At 52.5% G+C, this 25,799-nt stretch overlaps 1 protein-coding gene across 2 annotated transcripts; it reads left to right on the plus strand.

Moving 5' to 3' along the window:
- The first annotated feature begins 1,690 nt into the window (after positions 1-1,690).
- Positions 1,691-18,681, plus strand: NUTF2 (nuclear transport factor 2). 2 transcript variants are annotated; one of them, XM_061573335.1, is made up of 5 exons: positions 1,691-1,812; positions 10,165-10,273; positions 12,645-12,716; positions 13,448-13,546; positions 17,386-18,681. In XM_061573335.1, exons 2-5 carry the CDS (start codon positions 10,175-10,177, stop codon positions 17,500-17,502), a joined length of 387 nt encoding a protein of 128 aa, XP_061429319.1. In that variant the 5' UTR covers positions 1,691-1,812; positions 10,165-10,174; the 3' UTR covers positions 17,503-18,681. The 2 variants fall into 2 exon arrangements, with proteins under 2 accessions (XP_061429319.1, XP_061429320.1); XM_061573336.1 differs by lacking the exon at positions 1,691-1,812 and adding an exon at positions 1,907-1,927.
- The last annotated feature ends 7,118 nt before the right edge of the window (positions 18,682-25,799 follow it).

Raw genomic sequence — 25,799 nt, forward strand, 5'->3', positions numbered from 1 at the left:
GTGTGGAGGGTAGGGCTGGGTGGAGAGGGGAGGGTGGGGAGGGGTGGGAGGGGTGGGGCTGGGTGGGGAGGGGCTGGTCACCCCGTGGTGCCCTTATAAAACTCAACGTTTAACCTACTCACGCCGGCTTGTGCCCGCCCTCACAGTCGAGCATATTTGCGGAATACACCACGTTGCCCTGGCCGTTGACCCTGCAGGCCATTGACCGAGCAACCCAACAACGTCCCTACCAGCTCCCTCCGCAGCAGGAATGTGTTAGAGCGACACCTACTGACTCGTTTGAGGTCGGGTTGGCGGCTTTCCGCCTATCGGAGCTGGCAACGCTGGCCCGATCGATATCACTCGCCACTGACGTGAGCCGTGGCCGGGAATCGAACTCAGGTGGTTTGTATCTCACGGGGGGAGTCGTGAGCTCGCCCATTGAATCATTGATCCATTCTCGGAGTCGGCGTCCGTGTTTCCCATCCATGGTATAGCTGGTAATCGATGCGAATTGAAATGTCTGCTTCGGGCACAATGCGATGTTGATTTCCATTTCAAATATTCCCTCCCCCCCCCCCCCAAAAAGAAATGACTCTATCCTTTGGTAAGAATTTTTATTTCAAATTATTTGGTGACGCTTCTGCGTTGTTAGTGGGGCACAATTAGCAATTTAACGACACGTTGATCAACGATATTGTGGCCTTAAAAAGGGAAAACATAGACTAATAGGCGACGTTTTGGGCAATGCCCCTTCTTCATGGCACGATTGAGGATGAATTGTTTCGAATCTAGTTTGATTGTTGTGCTATCAAAGGCCATTGCTTTCTCTTTCAAGACAGTTATTGATGTGGTTTTATTTCACTTTGATCCTGATCCGCCTTAAATAATTGCCCGAGGTATAGTTCCCCGATTAATCAAAATCGATTGTTTAGAAACAATGCAATTCATGAATTGTTTAGAAACAATGCAATTCATGGAAATGATACGCAACTGAAAACATTGTGGCCTTGAATGTAACAAAGGGCACCGAATTGGTCCCCGCTCACGCGAGGGAAACCTCAACTCTGGAGTCGTCTCATCGACAACGTCCCAATCGATTCGTCGGCACGCGACTCCACCACGCGAAGCGGCCGTAAGAATCGATCTCGCAGCCAAAACCGCGGATCGATACAATTTCCCATCGCGTTCGTCGTTGAGGCTCTCGCAAGCGAGTGACCCGGCCTTCGACGGAATGCGAGAGTCGCTGGCAAGTTGCGATGAGCGGCGCGGACTCCTCCGCCCGACACGCGCAACCCGCGTGTCGCAGACGCTCTCCACCAGCCACGATTCGCACCACAGATTTCCCAGTCAACATCGGCGGTCGTAAAAAAGAAAACGGCTTCCGCGCATGCGATTGGTCAGTTAAAAAAGAAAACCCCCCGCTGACCAATGGGCGCGCTTACACGCTCCGTCGCGTGCCAACCTCGCGACCAATAGCCAGCGCGCACGGCTCGCGCCTCGCTTATGCGCGCTACCGGATCCAATCAGACCCCCATCACCCCCCCCCCCCACCCTCAAAGTGTGAGGGAGCGACACGACCACGTGCGCGGCAGCCATCTTGGTAAGGGGCTCCCCACGGCATCCGATTGGTCACCCGCTCGCGACGCCCCCCCTCCGCGTCGGTACCGTTCGCCGCAGGCCGCGGTTTAGCCCTGCGCAAGATGGCCGCCATAGTGGCGCGCGCGCTGAGGACGTCACGCGCAATCGGCATCCCTCCCATATCCATGCTCCCGCCATTCTCGGGGTTTCTGTTCAAAAATCCTTGCCGAGGCCCAGTGCGGACGCGCCGCGGTAAGCGAGAGGTTCCTCTCCTCAACTCGGCACTTCTGCTTGTTACAATGATATGAGCGCACGCCGCGAGCGGGTAACGTCCGCTGGGAAGAGCCCCTGTTGTTTCGGTGCGACGGTGAGTGGGCTGGGCGCCCACGCGGTTTGAATAGGCTCGGGAGCCATGTGCGTGTGTGTGTGTTAGAACGTGTGTGTGTGCATGAGTAAGGGGAAACCGGCCATGTACAAGTGATGTGTTGCGATACGTGCCAATTATATATATTTATTCTAGTAAACTTGACGCGCGACCAAAAGTTGTTGATGTACGTTGTGGGACGCGATTGGTCGGAATGTTTGGGAGAGCCGCCGCCGGCTTTCTTTCGCCCCGGGGTCCCGGGTTGAAGCTACTCTAACCCCCCCGGAAAGGCGCCCACACAGCCCCGTCTCGTCGCAGTGGCATGACGAGGGCTCGCGGCGCGAGTCCAAGCAGCGTCGCGTTTAGGAGACGGAGAAAGTTGGGCAGGAGGAGCTCTCCGGTGACGTCGCTGCGGTGTCTTCTAGGCGTGTGTGGGAGTGCCTCTAAGAAGGCCGTCGTGCTCCATCCACTTGCTGGGCGAAGGCCTCCCCAAGCCCCCCCCCCCCCCCCCGGTGTAAACGACCTCGCACCTGCTCTGCACACGAGCTCGTTTCATCGCTCCATCTCCACGCGATGGAACGCGTCTCTCGGACGCGTCCCCCATTCTTTGGCTTCCACTGCGGTCACACATAACAATCGGCAGCACAAAGACTCCAGTGCCCGATTCGCCAACACGGCATCACGGCAGCGACACACACCGCTACTCCCGGCGCAATTATCTGTCTCGACCACCTCGGTGTAACTGATAATTGTTGTTGTTGTTCTACATCAGTGAAAGACAAACAGAGGCTACCACTCCCGTCATTCATCTCGGCCATCGTCCATCAGTCCCTTGAGTTCGAATTAGGCCATTAACATGCGAATGTTCACCAACATAGGCGTTTCTATCTTGATTTCAAGCTTTCGTGACTGCATGAATCCATACTGTTTGTTTCTTTGAGTAAAGTCACGTAGGTAGAAGTAAAACAAAATAAATCACGACGTTTCGATAGCAACGCAAGTCATCGTCTTAAGGTGAAAATCGCGATATCCGCGATGTCTGCTGCCTTGTGAAGAGAAGCTGTTACCACCACCAGCTTGTGTTGCTAACGAAACGTCGTGATTTATTTTGTTTTATTTCTACCTGCGTGACTTTACCGAAAGAACCAAAGAGCATAGGCGTTTTTCTTTCATTCTCTCTGTGATTCCAATCACGCTTTAGCCCATGCTTTGTGGCCACACGTCCAAGTTGCAGTTTTCAAATGGATTATATTGTTCAACTAATTGGCTGCGTCCCACCATAATGTATGTATACCAGTTATATTTTTTGTTTGGCATTGAGTGTATATGTAAACAACAGTCCGGAGGTCCTTTAAACCATAATTAATGGAACGAACATCACATTCGTGCGAGAAAATTCAATTTGAACGCAGTTATGTAATTTATCTACGGCGATCAATCCGCATTAAACAATAACATCCGACATATTTTTTAAATCCAGTAATGATATTCTGTTTCATATTAAGTGCAAGGCATCCGAGAGGACTGGAGATGGAGTGATGAACTCCGTTCATATGCAGGTGCTGGGTGACTGTTGTGTGAACGGTGGTTGTTGTGATTCATAATTGATTTACGTGTTAGATTTACTCCTTTTAAGTATTATTTGCCCTGTCATGGAAATGTGGAATTACGATGAGCGTGGGGGGATTTTGATTAGGACTGCCATAAATATCAATAGTATATTTTTTTAAATCTGAACCCAATTCTGGGCGTGGAATATCCATCGTATGGCTCGTTTGCATCCAAGCAAAGTGTTTGGATGCACTACCAACCATGCGTAACACACGTGTTATAGCCTGCTATGGAGCTCCATTGTGGCCAGGCAGAAGGCAGTGTTGAACATTTTATAGTTAAACTGCATTTCTGTGCACCCACATCTATTCCCTGTCTTCACCAACCCACACGTACACCAGCATGGTGAAGTATGGTCAAATATTCCTCACGACCCGCACGGCATAGGGAGGCCCTCATCCAGCAGTGGGTTGACGAAAGGTGGTGGTGTGTGCATGTGCGGGCGTTAGGGGTGAGAGAGTGAACATGCTCAAATGGTTTTCGTGCAGTTGAGCAGTTGCGGCTAAATGCAGCTTTATTCTGAATCGAATATGAATGCGTCAATTTCAACTCGAAAATGGCACAGAAATAGCAAGTGATAACAATACAATTACTGCTTTGTTTTGTCATGTAAGCGCCTCGTGCAGCAGCAGCAGGCTTAATCCTGACACTGCACCACCACAGAGCGATGGCGTGAACAGCAGGGTGGGGTTGCAATAGCAGACGTAGCCACAACGTACTGACTGACTACAGTCCTGCGCGAGGGAATGCTGCACTAACACCACGTGTACACACACAGCCCACTCTTGTCCATACACCGCTGGATGAGGACATTCACATACCGTGCGGGCCATGGGTGTGTATTTTTCCACCATATTTCACCACGCTTCTCTGAGTAGGTTGGTGAAGGCGGGTAGCATAAACGTGGGGGGCATCAGAGTACAGTACAACGATGGAACTTTTTGCACTGCCCTTTGCTGGCCATCACGTAGGACCCATAGCCTTATGACAACCCGATTGTACTGTCCAGGCTCAACTTCGCTTAGCTTGAGATCTGACGGGATCGGGTGGCTTCCGAGTGATTTGGTCACGGGCATTAAGAGACGTTGATCACACCTGTGTTGTGATGTCAGCTGTACTGTGGGGTGTATGTGTACGTCAACGCTGTATGCAGGCGGTTGTGGTTTTATGGTGGGAAAACTGTGTAGAATGTGTTGCCTTGTGTGTAGTACAGTCATTTGCGAATTCTATTTCCTTAATTTAACCATGAGAGCCCATTGGCATTTGCTGATTCACATTGTAAGGGAGTCCAACCTGGTTGCCTAAACACTGGTATTACTGTATTATAAGTACCTTGGAGCATACGCAGGTTAAGGACGTCACGTAAAAGTGGGCTTTGCGCAGGACACGTTGGTGGAAGGGGGATGATGGCCGGTGGTCGAGACTAACGATGGAATGGCATCACAAGCAGGGAATGCGCTGGAGCGGTTGACCATTGCAACAATGAAACTGAAATCGGCACGTATGTAGGAAGAGCTCGATGGATTGTATTACCAAGTCCGCGAGAGATGCCAATGGCTTGAGAGGAGGCCTTCATCCAGCAGACTATGACGTATCACATTCGATCATAATTTTACGTTACTTTAAAGTTCCTCCTTGCTAGAAGGCGAATTAAACATTGTCACCTATGTGTTTCTTGAGACAATGATCGAAATTCACTTCTGTTTCAGTCGAATTTATCAACTTAGGACAAAAATCTCTGCCTCCCACAAAGTAGAACCCATTTTATGGACCCTTTAAAGATGATGGGCCGAGTCTTCCCCAGACCAGAATTTTTACTCGGCAGCCTTCCGATTGTGAGTCGGAGTATCCTGACCACAGCAATGCATGGCCGCGTGCATTCTGGACGTTCTCATTTTGCCGATGGCAATAATCGACTTGCAAGGTGGCATTTAATCTTATGTTGCTGCAGCAGCCAGTGGGCTGAAGTGTGAAATAATTTTCAATGTATAATATTGTATGTACGGCGTTTCCTGTCCTCTTCAAAGGTCGAGTTTGAGTACTTGAATAGCTGGAAGGGTCAGTGACGTGCCATTGCGGGATGACTTTGCTGTTTTGAAATTTAGAACATGTTGGCGTGCTTATGTGTAGCTTTTAATCACAGTCAAGCATTTTAAAATGAATTACGGGATTAAAACGAAGAACTTAACGTTTCAAAGGTCATAAACACAAAACCTAGGGTGGGTTTTAACGATGCTTACATTGTTGAAGATGTTAATTAAATTAAATCATGAGAATAGGTTTTATCCCTTTTTTCTGGCGACAAAACAGGTGTTAAGATATTAAAACACCAAACTGAAACCTTTTACAAGGAATCCTGTTTGCGTTTAACCACAAAACTTGTGGTCAGAATGCAAACAAAAAACGTACTCTGATAATATATGCATTGTCCTTGAAACTGATAGGCAATGCATATATTATCAGAGTACGTTTTTTGTTTCCATTCTGACCACAAGTATTGTGGTTAATGCAGACATGAATCCTTGTAAAAGGTTTCAGTTTGGTGTTTTAACATCATAACACCTGTTTTGTTGCCAAAAAAAGGGGAAAACCAATTATCATATTTTGGTACTGGCAAAGAAGGTCCCATGATGTAAATTAAAGAATGTTCCATCAACCAAAAGTCCTTATGAATTAATGTTATTGCAGCAGAATTTGAAAAACATTGTACCAGGTTAGATTCTTCAGTTTGATCGGCAGCGTGTGTGGCCTGTAGCTTTCTCAGTGCCATGGTATATGTCAGTAAAGGTGCATCCCTGCAATGGATTGTTCACAACACTGCTGGCATAAAGACCTCTACTGGAGGGGGAGCACTAGAGAGCGCCTCTAGAGGGTATGTGGCCTACTCTTCCACACGGACTCGATGTCTTGGAAGAGCTTAGAACCTACACGTGGCCTCATCACGTACGACCTGCCGTCGGCTCTCTTAGAAAGCGAAGTCTGGCGGAGGCCTTTCCGCGAGCGGTGATTTGAGCCAGAAATTGCACGGCTGCGCCTTTAGCTCTTTTTTTTACCGTAAGTTTGCCTTCGCAAACCTCGGCGTGTTGAAGAACAATCCATCAGGGCCACAGTTCACAGCTCTGCTGTGTCTCTTGACTTGACCCCTACGCCCCTCCCGGTGGCCCCTCCCCCTCGGCACGGAGCACGTGGGCGAGCTGTGGCAACTTCATGCTGCAGAACCGCAGGCGGAGTTTGACTTCTATACTTGGGGGGGGGGGGGAGTGTTCGCTTTGTCCCTCACATTCGGAATCGCGGGTGCATAAATTAATTAACTAATTAATAGTCTAAATTGTAAACAACTCAAAATAAATTAATAAAGGTGTCCAGTGACCCCCCCCCCTCCGCCCATGAGTAGAACACAGCCCCGTGTAATGCAGCCCTTAACGTTTACTAAAATGTAGACATTTGCCTTTCTTTCGTGGCCAATGGTAGAGCTTTTGAGCCGCACCTTAAACATCTCCAGGTTCATAATAAAAGTCCTGCTTTGCGTAGAGTGAACAGCGGTTGTCCTGCAGATAGACTGACTGCTGCAGTGGGAGTGAATGTGCTGTTTCCACCATTGGCCCACCTACGGAGATGAGTGCTGCCCCTAACGTTTAACGATGATTCGGAGTTTACGACTGCATAGGTTTATACGGTTGGCCTATACAGGTTGTCCCTCGTGTAGTTCGTCACCATGTCCGACATTTCACTTCACATGCTGGAAGCTTATTCAGGAACTGCAAGTTTCAGTTCTTCAGGATAACACATCAGAAATGCATCGGGGAGCTATTCGAAGCGTTTCCCTGCTCAAGCGAGCTACGGGGACCATTCCTACCCCCAATGTTGGCCCCGGGCTAGTGGGGGAAATGCTGTGTTTCCGTGGTGGGTGCCAGTGGGTCTAAGGGACAACCATTGTAGGTTTGCAAAGAAAGTTGATAACCAATGATTTAATTGGCTGCAGAAGGAATTGATAGCCTGGGTCGCTCCTTGGCTAGGATTTGGTGATCACAACGATCTGGTCGTGAGTGAAGTGCTCTAACGCAGCATCACGCAGCCAGATTCCCAGTTTAAATTTCATAGCGGGATATTCAACTATTTACTTTCTCCGGCTGTATAATTTTACATGTCTTTGCAAGTGCTGTGCTTGTTCTGCAAATCGCGGAGTAATATGTACAAAAAGCGATATTAGTAATCGTACTATAGCAGTGTTATTCTTGTCATTTTGAACTAAAAAGTCTTGACTTTCGGGACCAAAAACACTTTAATCGCCCGTTGATTCGATACATTGCATTGTTTATCGATCGCGAGATTCAATGGGAGTGAATTCGTTCATTTTGTACAACTCTTAATTACGACTCTTAATTAAATGACGATTCTTAATTATAGCCTTCCCATTCAATTTGGTTGCGAAGGAAACCCGCGTGAGTGACCTGTAACAAAAGCTTCCCTCTCTGCAATGGGGCTCCTACATGCTGCCTCACCTGTGGTGAGAGCGGTGAGCACAACCTTCACCTTTGTCTTAATTGTAAGGCTCTGTATAATGATGTTTCGCCTTTAACAGCTTCACCGTTCGTGCAAATTGCAGGAGCGGCGAAGCGTTTCCCACACAGCAGCGCAGGCTTATAGTCTATTAGTCAACATCTCCAAGCCCCCCCCCCCCTGTCTCCAGGTTTCTAAGGCAACAACACACAGAGAGATTGCATGTCCATGTCTCTTAGTGAACTCAGAGTAAGACATTTGTGTCGTCGTGTGTATTGGTGTTGATAAGGCAATGTTTTCACGTTGATTATCACTGTGTCCTGTCGCCATACCATGGCGTGCACGTTCCTTTTGGCACAATCTCGAGTGTTCCTGCACGGTATCCACACAGCAGCCTGAACACCCCCCCCCCCACACCCCTCCAGGGGGGGGCACGGGGTGAGAACCACTGCACTCGACCCTGGGACTGCAGTTCACTCGCTCGTCGTGGGTCTGAAAGCATAAGGTGCAGTGGCGTTGATGTATACAGACAGCGGCTCCTTTATTTAGCCAGTCGGCAAGCAGCACCTGTGCCGAACTTTACACGGTGGATTCACGTTGTATTGGCGGCTCGAAATAGCCTCGCCTGGTAGAGAGGGCGTGGCTAGTGGTGGAGAGGGCGTGGTTAGTAGAGAGGGCGTGGCTAGTGTGGAGAGGGCGTGGCTAGTGGTGGAGAGGGCGTGGCTAGTGGTGGAGAGGGCGTGGTTAGTGTGGAGGGCGTGGCTAGTGGTAGAGAGGGCGTGGCTGGTGTTGGAGAGGGCGTGGCTAGTGGTGGAGAGGGCGTGGCTAGTGGTGGAGAGGGCGTGGTTAGTGTGGAGGGCGTGGCTAGTGGTAGAGAGGGCGTGGCTAGTGGTGGAGAGGGCGTGGTTAGTAGAGAGGGCGTGGTTAGTGTGGAGGGCGTGGCTAGTGGTAGAGAGGGCGTGGCTAGTGGTAGAGAGGGCGTGGCTGGTGGTGGAGAGGGCGTGGCTGGTGGTGGAGAGGGCGTGGCTAGTGGTGGAGAGGGCGTGGCTAGTGGTGGAGAGGGCGTGGCTAGTGGTGGAGAGGGCGTGGCTGGTGTTGGAGAGGGCGTGGCTGGTGGTGGAGAGGACGTGGCTGGTGGTTGAGAGGGCGTGGCTGGTGGTGGAGAGGGCGTGGCTGGTGGTGGAGAGGGCGTGGCTAGTGGCGCCCCGCGGCCGCAGCATCTAGTTGAGAAAATGCGAGAGGAGGAATGCGCGATGTGGAGCGTCTCGCGTGTGTGTGAGTGAGTGTGTGTGTCTCTCTCATGTGTGTGTGTGGGGAGTGGTGTAGCGGTTAGCGCTACGCTGCGCTACGAACCCGGCGACCCGGGTTCGATTCCCGCTCACGGCCATCACCGGTGACGATTAGCTGAACCGGTCCTGGGCCTCCCCTAGGTCGACTCGGCCTCAAATGAGTACCTGGTGCAGTGTGTAAACATTGTCACTGGAGAGACAAAGGCGGCCGGGAGTGGTGCTGGCCACCCACCCTCTCGTGTACCATTCCGGCCTTCAAAAGTTCTCGCTAATAGCACTTGTCCCAACAGTCTGTTAAGGCTATACGGGGGATATTTGTCTTTGGGGTGCATGGTGTGGCCAGTAACTGTGAACCAGTGTCAGATAATTAATAAACACTGAGATGAAAAATGGTTCGGACGTTGCCACGTTCCGTTGAGCACTGAGGGAGTTAGACGGCATATCGCGTGTGGTGGGGTAAAGTGTGGGTACTGCCGCCTGTACGAAGACGTTTCGGTGAAGGCCCTTTTGCCAACAGTGGCGTGAGCGAGTATTTTCAGGGATGCACCGTGTTCATTGGCGCGCTGTTGCCGGATAGAAGTTCCGCGCGCTCTCACCACAGGGGGCACGAAGCAGAGTCACACGTCGCAATGTCGGTTTTGTCACCGTCCCTATTGTGCCAGCGGAATCGGTCGTTTTGCGTGTCGTGCCAGCCGCACGGCTCGGCTTCTGCGGCAGAAAAGCAACACGGCGGCTCCTGTACGACGAAAGGGCTGCCGGTGGCCACCTCGCTGGAAGCGTCTCGTCTTCGTGCGATGGTGACCGTGCGCGGGGTCTCTCTCCGCGTGTGTTCTTTTGCAGGGCGAGCGCCATGGCCGCCAAGCCCATCTGGGAGCAGATCGGCGCTGGCTTTGTCCAACACTACTACCAACAGTTCGACCTCAACCGCTCGCTGCTGAGTCCCCTCTACGTGAGTCGCGCCGGCGCTCTGCTCGCTGGCGTTCCCCCCCGCGCCTGCCTCGGCTAACACAGACAAACGCTGGGCGTACGCGCCTCTTGTGCGTGACTCCTGTTGTCTTAAATCGAGATGAATCAAAGCTACCTTGGCAGCAAAATCCATTGTTGTACTGTATTATGCTTCCTTGCCGCCGTGCCTTCGCCGAACCAACACCGACCGGCGTGGTGAAGTATGGTCAGTCTCCGTCCAGCAGTGGATTGACGAAGGGCTGTGCGTCTTCACGTATGAAGCGATCGCCAGCATTCGCTTGAACGGAGATCTTTTGCATTGCATGCCATTTGCTGTAATATATATCTGTTAAAACAAAATACATTTCCAGTGAATAAAGATCTCCGTAATAGGGGGCAGCACTCTCCCACTCGCTCGACATATGAGAGTCATGGCCGTCTCTTTACAGAAACCGATATTTTAATTCTCAGACCTGGAATTTAGCCAAGTGAAGGACAGAACCAAATTTAAGGTGATGGGGTTATTTTGTGCATTCATTGGTGAGACCGGTTTAATAGCAAGCGGGAGCCTGGGTTACAACCCAGGATCTCAGCAGCTCTGACCTCTGACCCACCCGACCACCTTGAAAAACAAGCAACTCTCTTAACAAGTGGACACACAGACAGGCTGGGTGTCCTGGGTTCCCCACATGCACTTGAAGCTTAATCAATTAGAAAAATAGACATTAAAAATCACAGTCCTGTGCGATGCCATAGCAAGCTTTACTGCCTTGACGTTTTATTAAAATCCATTGAGAGCGCTGTGTCACTGGAGTGCTGTATAAATGTGCTTAGCAATGATTAGAATGTCTCAATTCTTGGAAAGCATTTGAAGGATGCTGCCCTGGTATCATGGTTAACGCACTGGACTTGCAATCGAGAGTTCGCCTGTTTGATCTCCCGGCACGGCCGTTGAAACCATTGGCAAATTTATTAACTCCCTCTCCTCCGCCTTTGCTCGCCCAGCTTTATAAATGGGTCCGCTGCAGTTCGTCAATCACAGTGGCGTGAGCATGAAACTTCAGGGCTGCACCTTTACGGTTTCTCTTTTTGTAAAAACGCATCTGGCTTGTAACAGACAACCCATGACATGGCCTGCCTGTGTAAGTATCTACAAGAACCAAATTTTTTTTTCCTTTTAAGCAATCCGAGTTTTTTCTGGGTGCTCTGGGTTCCTCACACACATAAACATATTAATGAATTGGTTAAAAGAACATTTTATCTTATAATATATAAAAGACTGCAGAGCTTGGGCACATAGATGTTCGGCAATATTACAGCAATGTAGCAATGCGATGGAGGCTGCTGCCTTCAATGAATGCGAACGGCGCTTAAATGGAAATCAATCTCAAAAAGAGCAAGTGAGTTGCGTTTGTAGAGTATCACTTGAAAATGCTGCAGGCACCCTCTCCAGCTGTGGTTCCTGGCAACTGTGGTGCCCTATGATTGTGTTGGCAATGTGCGTTTCACTGGGTTTACTGTCAACATTTGAGATAAATAACTACCAAAAAAATATACGGGATTTCTCCTTGTTTTCCAGCGCCGTGTTCTAAGTGCATTTATTAATTTAAAATAAGACGCTTGCATAATTATTCTGGTCTCAAAAAACTTATTTTATAAATATATTTTTAAAACATCCATTCTAGTGATTTTTGGAGCAGTTTTTGGCATAGTTGGATGGTAATTTCTTGTTCTTCTGACCCAGTGTGAATACATTCATTGCTCTAGCATTCTAGCCATGATCATTGTTATATAATTCTAACTGATCATTGTTATAATATTCTAGCTGTGATCATTGCTATATCATTCCCGCTGTGATCATTGCTATATTATCCTAGCCGTGATCATCATTGCTATATCATCCTAGCTGTGATCATTGCTATATCATTCTAGCTGTGATCATTGCAAGAGCTGGCGCTGTCCCTTAAGTAATTGATTACCGATTTTCGGTTCCATTTCCTGACAACAAATCGGACGTAAAAATAGGTACAAAAACATCTCGCCTCTGTTCTCATGTGGGGCTGCTGGACGGGAGGTGATGGGCGGAGTCTTGGTGATGCCATTGTCGTATCTGTCGTCACACTGGGTGTGGCTTGTCGGGGGTTTCCCTCCTTCGGGAGTCCTGGATAACATTTTTTTAAAGGGGCTCAGGTAATTTACCGCTAAAAAAGTCGTTTATAATCTTCAGTTGGATAATCGACTCCATCGACTTAACCGCCCCAGCTCCAACGACGACAATGTGGGGAGGGGGGGGTCACGCCGGGTGAATGCACGGCTGTGATGCGGTTGTGTGCGGTGTCGTTTTCCCCGCTGTGTTCCCGCGTGCGTGCCCACAGATCGATGCATCCTGCTTATCCTGGGAAGGGGAACAGTTTCAGGGAAAGGCAGCCATAATGCAGAAGCTCACGGTAATCCTCCTCCTCGACCTCCCCTTTTTCTTGCTGCACTGCTCGTTGTCGTCGTCGCTGTCGTTGCTACTGTTGATTTGGGCAGCGCGGCGAACGCACCGCACTACCATTGTACAACAAACGGAGCGTAAATGTGTGTACGTTACCCGGTTCGTGTTTCGTACGTAACGTGTAGGGCCTGCCGTGGCCCATCCGGTGTTCCGTTTTTGTCTTTGGGTCAGGTGGTAGTTTTATGTAAAAATAATTTCAATTAATCCATGGACCACTGGATTGTCACGCTTACAGAGATACTCTTAATGACACTGCCATTGTATTGTGAAAATTTTGACCGATAAAGATCCTCGCCGGTAACTTCAGAATTTTCACGACTTAATTTAATGTCAACTTACGACGACATTTTGCTCAAACGAGACTTTGAGCTGTTCATGTAGCAGGCTTGGAAATCGGGAGTTTGACCACAAAAACAACGGTGAAAGATGCATTGGGAAGTAGGGTCAAATACACCCCTGCACGACCCACACGGCATGGGGAGGTCCACATCCAGCAGTGGATCGACAAAAGGTCTCCTACACGTGCTTATGCACGGGCTAACCCAAAACCTTGCCACAACGGCTGCATTCAAGGTCCTAATCGCCAGCGCCGTGCGGTTTGCAACCGACACGCCTAGTTTCACCTTTGCCCTTGCTCACGCGCGTGAATCTGTGCGTGTGTTGCGTGTGCTGCTCCTGCAGAGTCTGCGGTTCACGAAAATAGCGCACAGCATCACAGCACAAGACCACCAGCCTACACCAGACAGCTGCATTCTCAGTATGGTCGTGGGTCAGCTCAAGGTAAGCGGTGGAACGCGCACGCAGGTTTGTCACGTCTTGCTGGCTCTCTGGGCCAGCGTGTGTCTGTCGCTTTTCCACTGGGTAACCGCCTTGGTGGTAGTGGCGGTGGAACAGTTGCACGGTAGTTCGCGTGCTGCACTATGAAATTGGGGTGACCCGCATTTGTTTTCCCGTCCACGGCTAAAATCGGCGTCGAGTGATATCCGAGCAGGTGCTGGGTTCCCACCCGCTCCATCAACCCGCATTGATGACCAGCATGGTGAAGTATGGTCGAACAACCTCCACAACTGACGCAGCAGGTTGGGAGTGGAGGAGGCCTTAGTCCAGCATTGGATTGACGAAGTGTTGTAAACAAAAATTATCTTTGGAGATCTCGTGCGTACGATTGTAGAACTCGCACAGCGGAGGAAGTTGCCTCCAGCTCTGTCCTAACTGGATGAGAACGTGGCTCTCAAGAGCTACAGATGGTCCCCTTGCATCACTTGACCCTGTCTCGCGTCATGTCCACCGTGGTGAACTGCTATGATTGGTCGGCGTTCCAGCTGGAACTGTGTACGTAGAGACCTCCACTTGTGACGCCATGTAAGCAGTGGGGCAACCCCTCGAGTGGTGAAGGTTGACTTCTGTGGCAGAAACGTTGGGTAAAGCAAAACTTGGTGTGCAGCTCACCGATGGCTGGTGGGGCCTCACCGTCCACGGTAGTGCAGCGTAGCCGGCACCGTCCACGGTAGTGCCATATAAAGCCAGCACTGTCCACGGTAGTGCCATATAAAGCCAGCACTGTCCACGGTAGTGCAACGTAGCCAGCACCGTCCACGGTAGTGCAGCGTTAGCCGGCACCGTCCACGGTAGTGCAGCGTAGCCGGCACCGTCCACGGTAGTGCAGCGTAGCCGGCACCGTCCACGACGCCCGTAGTCCGGCACTGTGGAGGCAGTGAGGGAGTTGGTGGATCACCGCACAAATGTTGAGAAACTCTTTACCCGTGAGTGGTGGGCGTCGAGGAGCCATACCCTGGTTCGCAAGGAAAAGGCGGCTCACCTGTCCCTTTATGGGAAAGTGTTACCCCCTCGCATGGGTGGGTGTTCTCCGTGTGCTGCGGATTTCTCAGACATGTATAAACACTAATTGGCTGAAAACTTATACACAGAGAACCGCAGAGCCATCTACCAGACTACACAGTCCCAGCTTCAGGCCATCCACCCTACTAAGTTCACGTGCCAATATGCAGCATATAAAGGGAAGATCACTTTGTACGGTCTTAATAAAATGTGCATAGATTACCTTGGAAGGCATAGACACATTGGCATGCGTAGTGCGCTTTCACAAACCATGCGTGCAGCGTAAACGCTCACGCCGTTCGTCTGCCCATGACCGTATCATCTGGAACGTGCCCCACCTCGTCAGGTCTCGGAGGCAGAGAGCTGAGTTGAGGCTGGATAGTGCCCGGATGATGGGTGACCGTCTAGCACGCTGGGTTGTTAAAGGCTGCGGGGCTGCGGGGTGGGGTGGTGCTACGTGGGTACGTGCAGATACCACTCGCCACGGATGTTGTTCGTGGTTAGGAACACAATTCAGGTCACCGAGTCCATGGAGCAGTGCGCGCTCACAATCTCAGCGTGGTGACGTTGAAAGCCCTCTCGTGTTGGTAAATTGCGTGTGGTTACCGCTTTGAACGCCAATGCTGGTTGACTGGCGTCGCCCATCGGCACCCAGAATCCCACCACTCGCTCCGGGGCTGTCATCTGAGATGAGCTCCACCCCACGCTTTGTGGAGTAGTGGGGACAACAATATCAACGTGTGTTACTTGACCTTGGAAGACGGTCAAGAGAAGGGTCCCCTTGCAGCACCTTGGAAAATTACTTGGTGAATGAACACCGCTTAGTGTTTTTTCGCGGTTGTTCCGCGTGATGTCTGACGTTTCGCCCCACGTGATGGCAGTTACATAAGGAAATTTACTGAACTGCTCACTTCTTCCTCGATTGTGTGTTGCTGGATCTCTACGCCAGCAGCAGCCCTATGTGATTTGAGGGAGAGGATGGCTGCTCAGTTCATTTCCTGAAGAGGCTGCCAGCACACAGACTAAAACGTCGGACATTCGTGATCGAATGTTTTTTTTTGCGTGCAAAAGGACACCAGGAAACTGGAGAATGCTCACGGGTGCAGAAGATAAATGTTTAAAAAAAATCACTGAACTATACCAGCAATGTGCCCAAGTCGGAAATCAAACCCAGGCACTTTTGTTGCTACGAGGTGCAAGTGTTACCACTGCGCTGCCAGCCTGCCGCCCACGTAGAGATGTGCTCGGCCCAGCGCTGCGTGCGGGCCCAGCCTCGACGCTCGCTCGCTCCCTCCCGTACCCTGGCCGCCGGACTCAATGTGCGCACCCTCTCCCTTGGCCCTCTCTGCTCAGGCAGACGACGACCAGGTCCTAGGGTTCCACCAAACGTTCCTCTTGAAAAACGTTAACAGTGCCTGGGTGTGCACCAACGAGGTGTTCAGGCTAGCGCTGCACAACTTCGGGTAGAAGAGGTGCCGCCCTGCTGCCTTTTCCTTCCCTCCCTTCCTCCACGTAAGGACCCAGGTCTTCGCCCACTTCCTGGCTGCCAATGAATTGCCTCCGTGTGCTGTGTGCGACTAACCCCCGGTGATCCTCTCTCATGGTTGTCCGTAGCGGATGCTGCCTTGTGATGGTCTCGGTCGACTTGGCCAGTGGTGCCGTTGTTGTGCTTGAGAGGGGGCCGGCCTGTCGCTTATTTCACTTCCCCGAGGGAAGATGGTAGCCGCCCTCGTCTCTTCCACTGTAGCCAATCACGTGCTCATTCGTGGTAACGTCGCGTAACAAGTTTCAGATCTTTCGAATAACTTATTTCCCATTGTCTATTTTAGTCGTCGAGCACAGGTGACGGATACACTTTTAGATATCTTCTCGTGCGTGATTGCGTGCGTGCGGCTGACACCACTCCACTTGTGCACGCATTGTGGCGTCATTGGTAAACAAGCGCAGTCGCTCCGGAGTTTGAGCTGGAACTCCGAACTCTGATGCGGCTCTTGGCTGTCGTCTTCGTCTGCCTGCCCGACCAGTTGGTGGCGCTGTGGGTGAACGCTCGAATGGCAAAATCGGTACGGTTTGAAAATGAGTCTTGGGCACGGATCGGTTCAGTCCAACATCATCATCATCATATTCGTCCTTCAGGGTTAATAAAATAAGCAACCCTTTGTGCAAAGTCAACGGAGATCATCGCTTGGATAGACCGCCACCTGCCATGGGAATATGGAATCTCCGCCTCCGAATCGGGGTCGGCCTACAAAGATGGGCGACGTGGTCTCGTGCCCGGTTTGAGCCGATTTCAAATGTGCACGAGCCGGCTTGTCCAGTTGTTCACTTCCAATGCTCGCCCCCAACCCTTGTGTACGTCATGATACTGCTGCCTTGTAACAGAAGCCATGTACGGAGTAGAAGCTGGCTATAAGCACAGCTTGTATGAGCACCAATGGAAGCAACGCACGCTTACGTGACACTGTTGGGTCCGTGGCTGAAGGGAAACTTCTGATACAAGGACACTACTTGGATACAAGAACTCGTGGCCTTGCTCTTGAGGGGCCGTGCTCATCTCTGGCTTCTACTGAGATGTATAGGAGACTGGCGCTTTGACACGTGACCCCTCTGCTGCGCTGCATGAGGACCATTGTGTGAAACGTTAGCCTCCCATATATATTAACGACGTTGGTTGTGATCTTTTTATATATATTTGTGCTCGCACACCGCGTCCATTTGTGTTTTCCACTCCTGTAGTGCTGTGCCTTAACCTCCTCCGGGTGCCGTGTGTTTTTGTGCAGGCGGATGATGACCAGGTAATGGGATTCCACCAGGTGTTTCTCCTCAAGAACATCAACAACACCTGGGTGTGCACCAACGACGTCTTCAGGCTAGCGCTGCACAACTTTGGCACCTGAATCGGGGGCTCCCCACACCGCGCCTCCCGCCCCCACCACCCACCACCAGCGCCGCTCCCACCACCAGCGCCGCTCCACCTCCAACGCCGCTCCACCTCCGCCTGAAAACCTTTATCCTCCTCCGTCTTCCCCGCTTGTCGCCTTCTCTTCGCCTTCTCTCCGCCTTCTCTCGTGCCGGCCCCAGCATTCCCTGCCATGTGTCGGCTCCGCCTTGCTCTGCTCGCGATCCGCTCGCGATCCGCTCGCGATCCGCTAACCCCCCCCATCCCCAACCTGATATCCGGCCCAATCTTATCGCGGTGCACGCGTGTGCCCTCTTACGTGATTGCAGCTGTTGACGCTTAACGAACCTTGAAAGGAAAACTAAACGTACGAAATGAGGGTCGCACACGCGGGGCGCTTGGTACCACGCGCTCTCGTGGCAGAAGGACGACGCCTCTGCAGACTTGAGCTGCGCCGCAGTCTGACCCGACCGACTTTGGCGATAGCGACCTCGGGTGCCAATTATTACCACTGTGTGTGTTCTTTCTGACCCCCGAACTTTGCAAGGAAGACTTGTGGCTGCATGAACATGTTTTGTCAAACTGGTTTAGACGACTTATAAAGGTGATTTCCAAATGCCAATGAAGTGACGTCTGCAAGTGTAATGAGGAGAGGCTGCTTAGAAATCGTTTCCAATTGGCTTGATATGGTCAGATGAGCAGTCAAATGTTTTACCCGAATGTTTAAGATGAAGCGAAAACGAAAATGACAAAAATTTACGAATGTTGGAAGTTGTCATTTTATTTTGGCTTATTTTATTTCGTCGTTCCCTTGCCCGCCATCCTCCCCCCATTTCCCCCGTCGCATTGGCAAATGCCGGCAAAAGCACTGAATAAAGTTGACTTCACAGCTCTCTTCCTTCTGGGATGATACCCAATTATACTTGACGCTTAATCGGCCACGCTCGCTTTATTTTCAGCCCTTGCTGCCACTTGGGCCCAACGAGCAGCTCCCTCTTTGCCTCGCACGGACAGATTGACCTGCTACTACTTAGTAGGCCACGGTTTGATGATGCCCGCTCTGACTCTACACAAACGCGCAGAAGACCGCCGCCGCACACCGTTATCTCCGTGTGGCTTGTGTCTTGAATTATTGGAATGTTTGGCGGTTACCGACATTAAATCAGTTTTAGAAAAAAACAAATTGTGCCGTGAATGAGGGCTACGGTTTTCTGCCAGGAGGCGGGGGGGGGGGCCCTGTCGTTTTTAGGTTTGGCGTGTGGGCTCAGTTTGGGTGCACGCGGACGATGACGGGGAGTGCCGTTGTGCTACAGTGGGGTAAACAATTGGGGAGTTTTTGAAATGGAAAGTGGCAGAGAGGGGGTTGTGCTGTGGGATCCGTAACGCGCAGCACCGGCCAGTCGAGGCAAAGGAGAGAAATGTCTTGAGGAGAGTGCGAGAGTCACGACCCCAGAGGAGATGGAACCGTAAAATCGGCTCGTGTGTAGTTGCTGTGGATTGTGAGAGGTGGTGACGGCTTAGGGGGGGAGGCATTTATCTCGTGGTTTGATGGCTGATATTTTTACAAATAATGCCACTGGTGATGCCCTAGAATCCCACCACTCCAGGCCCCTATGATGGTAAAAGGTAACTGAATTGTAGGGGGTGTGAATTGTTACAGCCTTTAAAAACTTGGCACACAGGATTCAAAACCATGCTTACGAGACTACACGAATGCCACCCTTTCCACTGTACAACTAACAACCAATCTACACCCCACCCAATCACCACCACCACCAAGCCTCGCCGACCAACACAACCTGCCCAACCGCCCCTACACACCGACCGCCCCGACACACCGACCGCCAAAACGCCACCCAACCACTACTGATCTTCGTCAACCACGAATCCGCACCAAGGCAGCTGCAAGGCCCCGCGAGGGCCCTCTCCATACCGCGGTAGTAGAGCCTGCGGAGCCGTGGTTGAGAAGGCGACATCACACGCACACACTGCACTCCCACCACCACTTGGGCAGTTGTCATTCCCCAGTGAGGTCTCGCCACTCGCTGGGAGGGGGTGTCTTCGCATTGGGATTTCGTCCTACGAGCTCGTCCAGTGCTCTGCGCGTGTGTGGGAGGAGGAGGAGGATGGAGCAAAAAAGCCTTCCACCGGTGGCGACTCGCTGCCCCGCGGACCTCCTCCCGTGCACGGTGTCAGTGGCTACCCCTGTGATGGCTCCTCGCCAGCGAGAGGCGAGCGCGATATTTGAACTCGCAAGCCGGTAGACCGCCCCCGGTGAGTTACTGTGCTAAGGTTCTTAATGTGTTTAATAAGCGTCGCCTCGGCGTGCCTTAAGTACGCGCGGTATGAATGTGAATGTAGAACGGGCTCGGGCTGGACTCGTGTCTGGAAGGGAGCGTGGCCGCTCGTCCAGAATGGTGACGGCAGCGGCAGGCGGGGAGTGCGGCCAGAACAGTCGCCGCAAGCCGCCGCCAATGAGCCGCAAAGCGGCACCACGGGGGGCGGGGAGGGGGGGGGTGGGGGTCACGGCTGGGGGCGGGGGTCACGGCTGGGGGGGTGGGGTCACGGCTCAGGCGGGGTGGGGGTCACGGCTAGGGCGGGTGGGGGTCACGGCTGGGGGGGGGGGGTGGGGGTCACGGCTGGGGGGGGGGGTGGGGGTCACGGCTCAGGTGGGGTGGGGGTCACGGCTGGGGGTGGGTCACGGCTGGGGGCGGGGGTCACGGCTGGGGGTCACGGCTGGGGGCGGGGTGGGGGTCACGGCTGGGGGCGGGGTGCCCCTCTGCGGTAATTTCGAGGACCCAAGTAATTGACCGGACCGTGCCCGATCGGAGGTCTGAATCACGACGTCACCGTGGAGACGGAGCGATGAAGCAGCGACGCTCGCGTGTTTGAAGTCTCTTCCGGGCGAGCGGAGGACGCATCGTGGGCACGCGGCGGCGGCAGAGCCGCGCCTGGACGCGCGGCGGCGTCGCAGCGCCGCCGCGCGCGGTGCGAGCGACCCCCCCGCGTCATGGCCACGTGGAGTTGGGGGGGGCACGGAGCCAGCGTTGTGGGTCGGGGACGTGAAGGTTGCAGCGGCCGCGTGGACCGACTCGCGAAAGCAGCAGCAGCACAAAAAGATGAAGACATTTTCGCCGCACTTTGCGTTTCGATGGATGTGATTGTGTGATTTTTAAATCCTTTATATTAAGTTCACTTGCTTGCTTGCGTGCTTACGACCGTGCAAATCTTTCGGTCGTTTTTTAACCCACTTCCCGTGATCCAATCGAGCTGACATTTTGCACACAGACTCGTTGTGCGTGACAATTTATTTTCGTGAAAATTTTTTTCCATAACTTTACACTTTTTAGGAAAAAAATAATTATATTTAACTACCAATTGCTTAATGGTGGCAGGCAATCATCTGACCCATAGGTGGCAGCCATCTCAAGCCAGAGGACGAGAGGACTCTAGCCGCCACGCATATAAAGGATTTATAGTGAAAAACTTTGTTTTTACGGGTTAATTGTTTAAGAGTTGATATTCGATGGCAATCGATGCATTTTGGGTTATTTCCATCGCGCGGTGTGCGTGCACACCCCGCGTGGTGCTGGCAGTGTCCGTTCCGCGATTGATGGCCAGAAAAATGCCATTCATGAGTCAGATGCCGATGTCGCGATCTGCCAGCCACGACGAGAGGGCTTCAGGTGAGAGTTGGTGTAGTTTGGCTGTTCCTCCTCCGATGAAAAAGCGCAGACTAGAATGGTGTGTGTGTTGAGCTTCTGCGCCCTACGTATCCAGCCGTGCTAATCAGAGGTACGGGGAACTAAACAGAACTAAACACAAAAAGCAGTTCTGAAGATATTAAATTTAAATCAAGATGATAATTTAAAGTGCATAACTTCAGTGGCTTCCTCATATCGGAAGGACGAGTGTTCCAGACGACCGCAGAAGCGCATCTGACAACGCGTGATGCAGTGTCCGTCTTTGTTGAATGGCCAGCCACAAGCTGCTGCGAGGATGACCGGAGTTAGCGTGATGGTTTATGTTTTTTGACGAGATCAGCACTCTCCCTCTCCCACTCTACCACTCTATCACTCCCTTATCCACTCTACCTCTCCCACTCTATCTCTCGTTTACATACTTTTATATTTCTAGAGCAGTGTTACTGACGAACGTGTTGGGATGTTGTTCTTGTTTTTGGTCACGCCAGATAGCGGTGTGAACTGATGCTAATCTATTGTTTATTAGACGGAAGCGAGTACATACATCCATTATCAGCCGTTCACCGGATGCCCACGGAGTGTCGGTGGCTCCGCCACGGAGGGGAGCGGCCGAGCCGTTCCTCCTCCGCCAAAGCGGCTGTGGCGGAGGTCGCTGACCCCGCGGGGGCGAGGGGGGCATTCTGGGTTGGTTTTGACATTGGAGCGCGCTGACCCCGCGGGGGCGAGGGGGCCATTCTGGGGTGGTTTTGACATTGGAGCGCGCTGACCCCGCGGGGGCGAGGGGGGCATTCTGGGGTGGTTTTGACAGTGGAGCACGCTGACCCCGCGGGGGCGAGGGGGGCATTCTGGGGTGGTTTTGACAGTGGAGCACGCTGACCCCGCGGGGGCGAGGGGGGCATTCTGGGGTGGTTTTGACAGTGGAGCACGCTGACCCCGCGGGGGCGAGGGGGGCATTCTGGGGTGGTTTTAGCAGTGAAGCGCCGTGACCCCGTGGGGGGCGAGGGGGGCATTCTGGGTGCGGCGATGGTCGTAGGGGCCGGGCCCACTTTGGGTCACGCCGCGCGGGTTTGGAGCGTGGCTCGCGCTCCCCGAGCTCGCCGATGCAGAAAATGCCACAAAGTCGTTCCGCGGGGCTCCACATCGATCGATTGGCCAGCGCAGAGGGGACAACTGTCACCCCGGGCAGCCGTGGCCACTTCAGAGAATCCCATTCTGCATGATCCACTCTGCCTTATCAATTCCTGGCTGGGTTGCTAGGGAGAAACTCGCGGAAGTTCACACCACATCTATTTTTTATTTGACCTGGTAAGGCCCCAATGAGCTTCATAGCTCCTTTTCAGAAGCGACCAGGATATTCACAAATGATAGCTGAATGAAGTCACTGATCACGTGGACATGTATAGCAGCCAAATGCTGTAAACACGTGATGTCCATTCTAAATGATGCAGGAAAAAACCAGAGGACCCGGTTAAAATATATTTCCTGATAATTTATTTGTTGGTTAGAAAACAAATATAAATAATCATAAATTAATTCTCACTACAGTTATTTATCAATGGTTTACCTCAGAAATGCATGGCAATTATGTGTTTTTAAATTGATATGGTGATGGGACCCAGGAATGAGTCTCATAGCTCCCCGACTCCACGTCTCAGTCCCCAGACTTCTCTGCCACGCCACTGCATGGCAGTCAAATTCCTGCCGCCGTGTTGGGAGTTGACTTTGCAGTGGTACTTTTGATTGTTGAAGGGGGTTGTCTTACACTCGATAGCCATGATGAGGTATAACTCATTAAATTGCCTACTTAAGAACTGGTCACCATAAAACAAATATTTCCATCAGGCCCCATGGTGCTAACTTCAGCCTCCAGCCCTTATCGCCTCTCCCTGGCCTCTCTGTTGATGTGCCATGAAGAAGGGTCCACTGCCCGAAACGTCGCCGATGTGATATGTCTGTTCTTGTCAGTCCATGGTGGTGAGCTGTTGTTATGTTGAGGGGACTGTCCGCTCGCGATCATCGTCTCGCCGTGAACATTTAAATCGTGTCGTGGGGAGCGATCTTGTGGCGAACGAAGACCTCCCCCCCCCCCCGTTCACTAATTCGCACCACAGGAACGAGCTCCACGTGTCAGCAGCGCTGCACGTGGAGCGCCTCGTCTCCCCGAAGCCACCGAGTCACCGGGCTGACGCTGATTGTTACCGGCACGCTGCTGGCGCCGGAGAGTACAGCCATCAGCCCAGCCACCGTGCCCCACTGATTGCTGAGCTGGCTGAGCGCTGGCTCATCGATCGCCCGTGTCGCGATGGTTGCCCTGCCCTGCGGCCATTGTCGTCACAGCTCAGAGGTTGAGAGTTGGACTCCCGCTCGCAATGCTGCAAGAGCGACCTCCGTGTGCACGCCGCGATGCCAAAGTTAAAGACCCAGAGGCGCGATGAGCCACAGACAAGCGGGAAGGCAGCCAGGCGGTGAGACGGCGCCACCCCCGCCCTCCAAGATGGCAATTCCTCCTGTACAACCACGGAAAGTTTCTTGAACTACGTGGACAAAAGCGATGTTAAATAGTGTAGCGGCCAGAGGACATCCCTGTCGCACCCCAAGGTGAACAGGGAATGGCTCCGACTCCCGGCTACACAGCTTTACCCGGGCCTTCTCACCACCATGAAGGCCCTTAATGATTGCGAGCAGAGAAAGGTTCAGGGATCCCGAAAGGATTAACAAAAACCCAGAGCCCTGGCGTATTCTTGATGTTGTCACAGGCCTTGACCAGGTCAATAAAGCAGAGGTGTAGGTCCTGCTGAAATTGCCTACAGCTCTGCTGTAGCAAACGGACAGCAGCAATGGTGTCAGTGCAGGACCGCCCTGGCCTGAAACCACATCGGGGCTCTGCGAGCCTCTCCCCAGGCAGAACAGGGAAGGTGGTGGCACGGATTCTTCAACATCGGCCCCTTGCCAGGCAGCACGCTGAGGAGGGAATCCGCCGCGGAAGTTGTTGGATTCTCTGCAGCCCCCTTCGACCTGCGGGAGCAGCTGTTCTGATCAAGTTTGCCACTGACGTGAGCCGGGGCTGGGGATCAAACGAAGGTTTCTAGGGATCATAGCGTCGCGCGGTAACCACGGCACAGACCAACACTTCCCACGCACCATTCCACACACCACACACACACACACACCACACACACACCACACACACACGCACCACACACACACACCACACACACACACACCACACACACGCACCACACACACACACACCACACACACACACCACACACACACGCACCACACACACACGCACCACACACACACCACACACACACACACGCACCACACACACCACACACACACCACACACACACGCACCACACACACCACACACCACACACACCACACACACACGCACCACACACACACCACACACACACACACCACACACACACACAACACACACCACACACACACACCACATACACACCACACACACACCACCCCACACACACACACACACCACACACACACGCACCACACACACACACCACACACACACCACCACACACACACCACACACACACCACCCCACACACACCACCCCACACACCACCCCACACACACCACACACCACCCCACACACACACCACACACACACGCACCACACACACACCACACACCACACACACACCACCCCACACACACACCACACACACACGAACCACACACCACACACACACACTCCACACACACACCACACACACACGCACCACACACACCACACACACCACACACACACACCACACACACACACACGCACCACACACACACACACCACACACACACACACGCAGCACACACACACACCACACACACCACACACACACGCACCACACACACCACACACACACCACACACACACCACACACACCACACACACACCACACACACACCACCCCACACACACACGCACCACACACACCACACACACACGTACCACACACACACCACACACACCACACACACCACCCCACACACACACACTACCCCACACACCACCCCACACACACCACACACCACCCCACACACACACACACACACACGCACGACACATACACCACACACCACACACACACACACCACCCCACACACACCACCCCACACACACACACACCACACACACACACCACACACACGCACCACCCCACACACATACACGCACCATCCCACACACACATCACACACGCACTACACACACACGCACCACCACACACACACACCACACACACACGCACCACCCCACACACACCACACACACACACACCACACACACGCACCATCCCACACACACACCACACACACACCACACGCACACACACCACACGCCCCACCCCACACACACACACACACCACCTCACACACACACACCACACACGCACCACCCCACACACACACACCACCACACACACACACCACCTCACACACACACCACACACGCACCACCCCACACACCACCCCACACACACCACACACACACCACACACACACGCACCACACACACACCACACACCACACACACACCACCCCACACACACCACACACCACC

The sequence above is a fragment of the Lethenteron reissneri genome, chromosome 52 (genome assembly GCF_015708825.2).
Source record: "Lethenteron reissneri isolate LAM-NWPU_2019-01 chromosome 52, ASM1570882v1, whole genome shotgun sequence".
Classification (NCBI taxonomy): Eukaryota; Metazoa; Chordata; class Hyperoartia; order Petromyzontiformes; family Petromyzontidae; genus Lethenteron; species Lethenteron reissneri.

Coding starts and splice junctions, on each gene's coding strand:
- NUTF2 (XM_061573335.1), top strand. CDS start 10,175: ATGGCCGCCAAGCCCATCTGGGAGCAGATCGGCGCTGGCTTTGTCCAA. Junction 10,274..12,644: donor CGCTGCTGAGTCCCCTCTAC/GTGAGTCGCGCC, acceptor GCGTGCCCACAG/ATCGATGCATCCTGCTTATC. Junction 12,717..13,447: donor CCATAATGCAGAAGCTCACG/GTAATCCTCCTC, acceptor CTGCTCCTGCAG/AGTCTGCGGTTCACGAAAAT.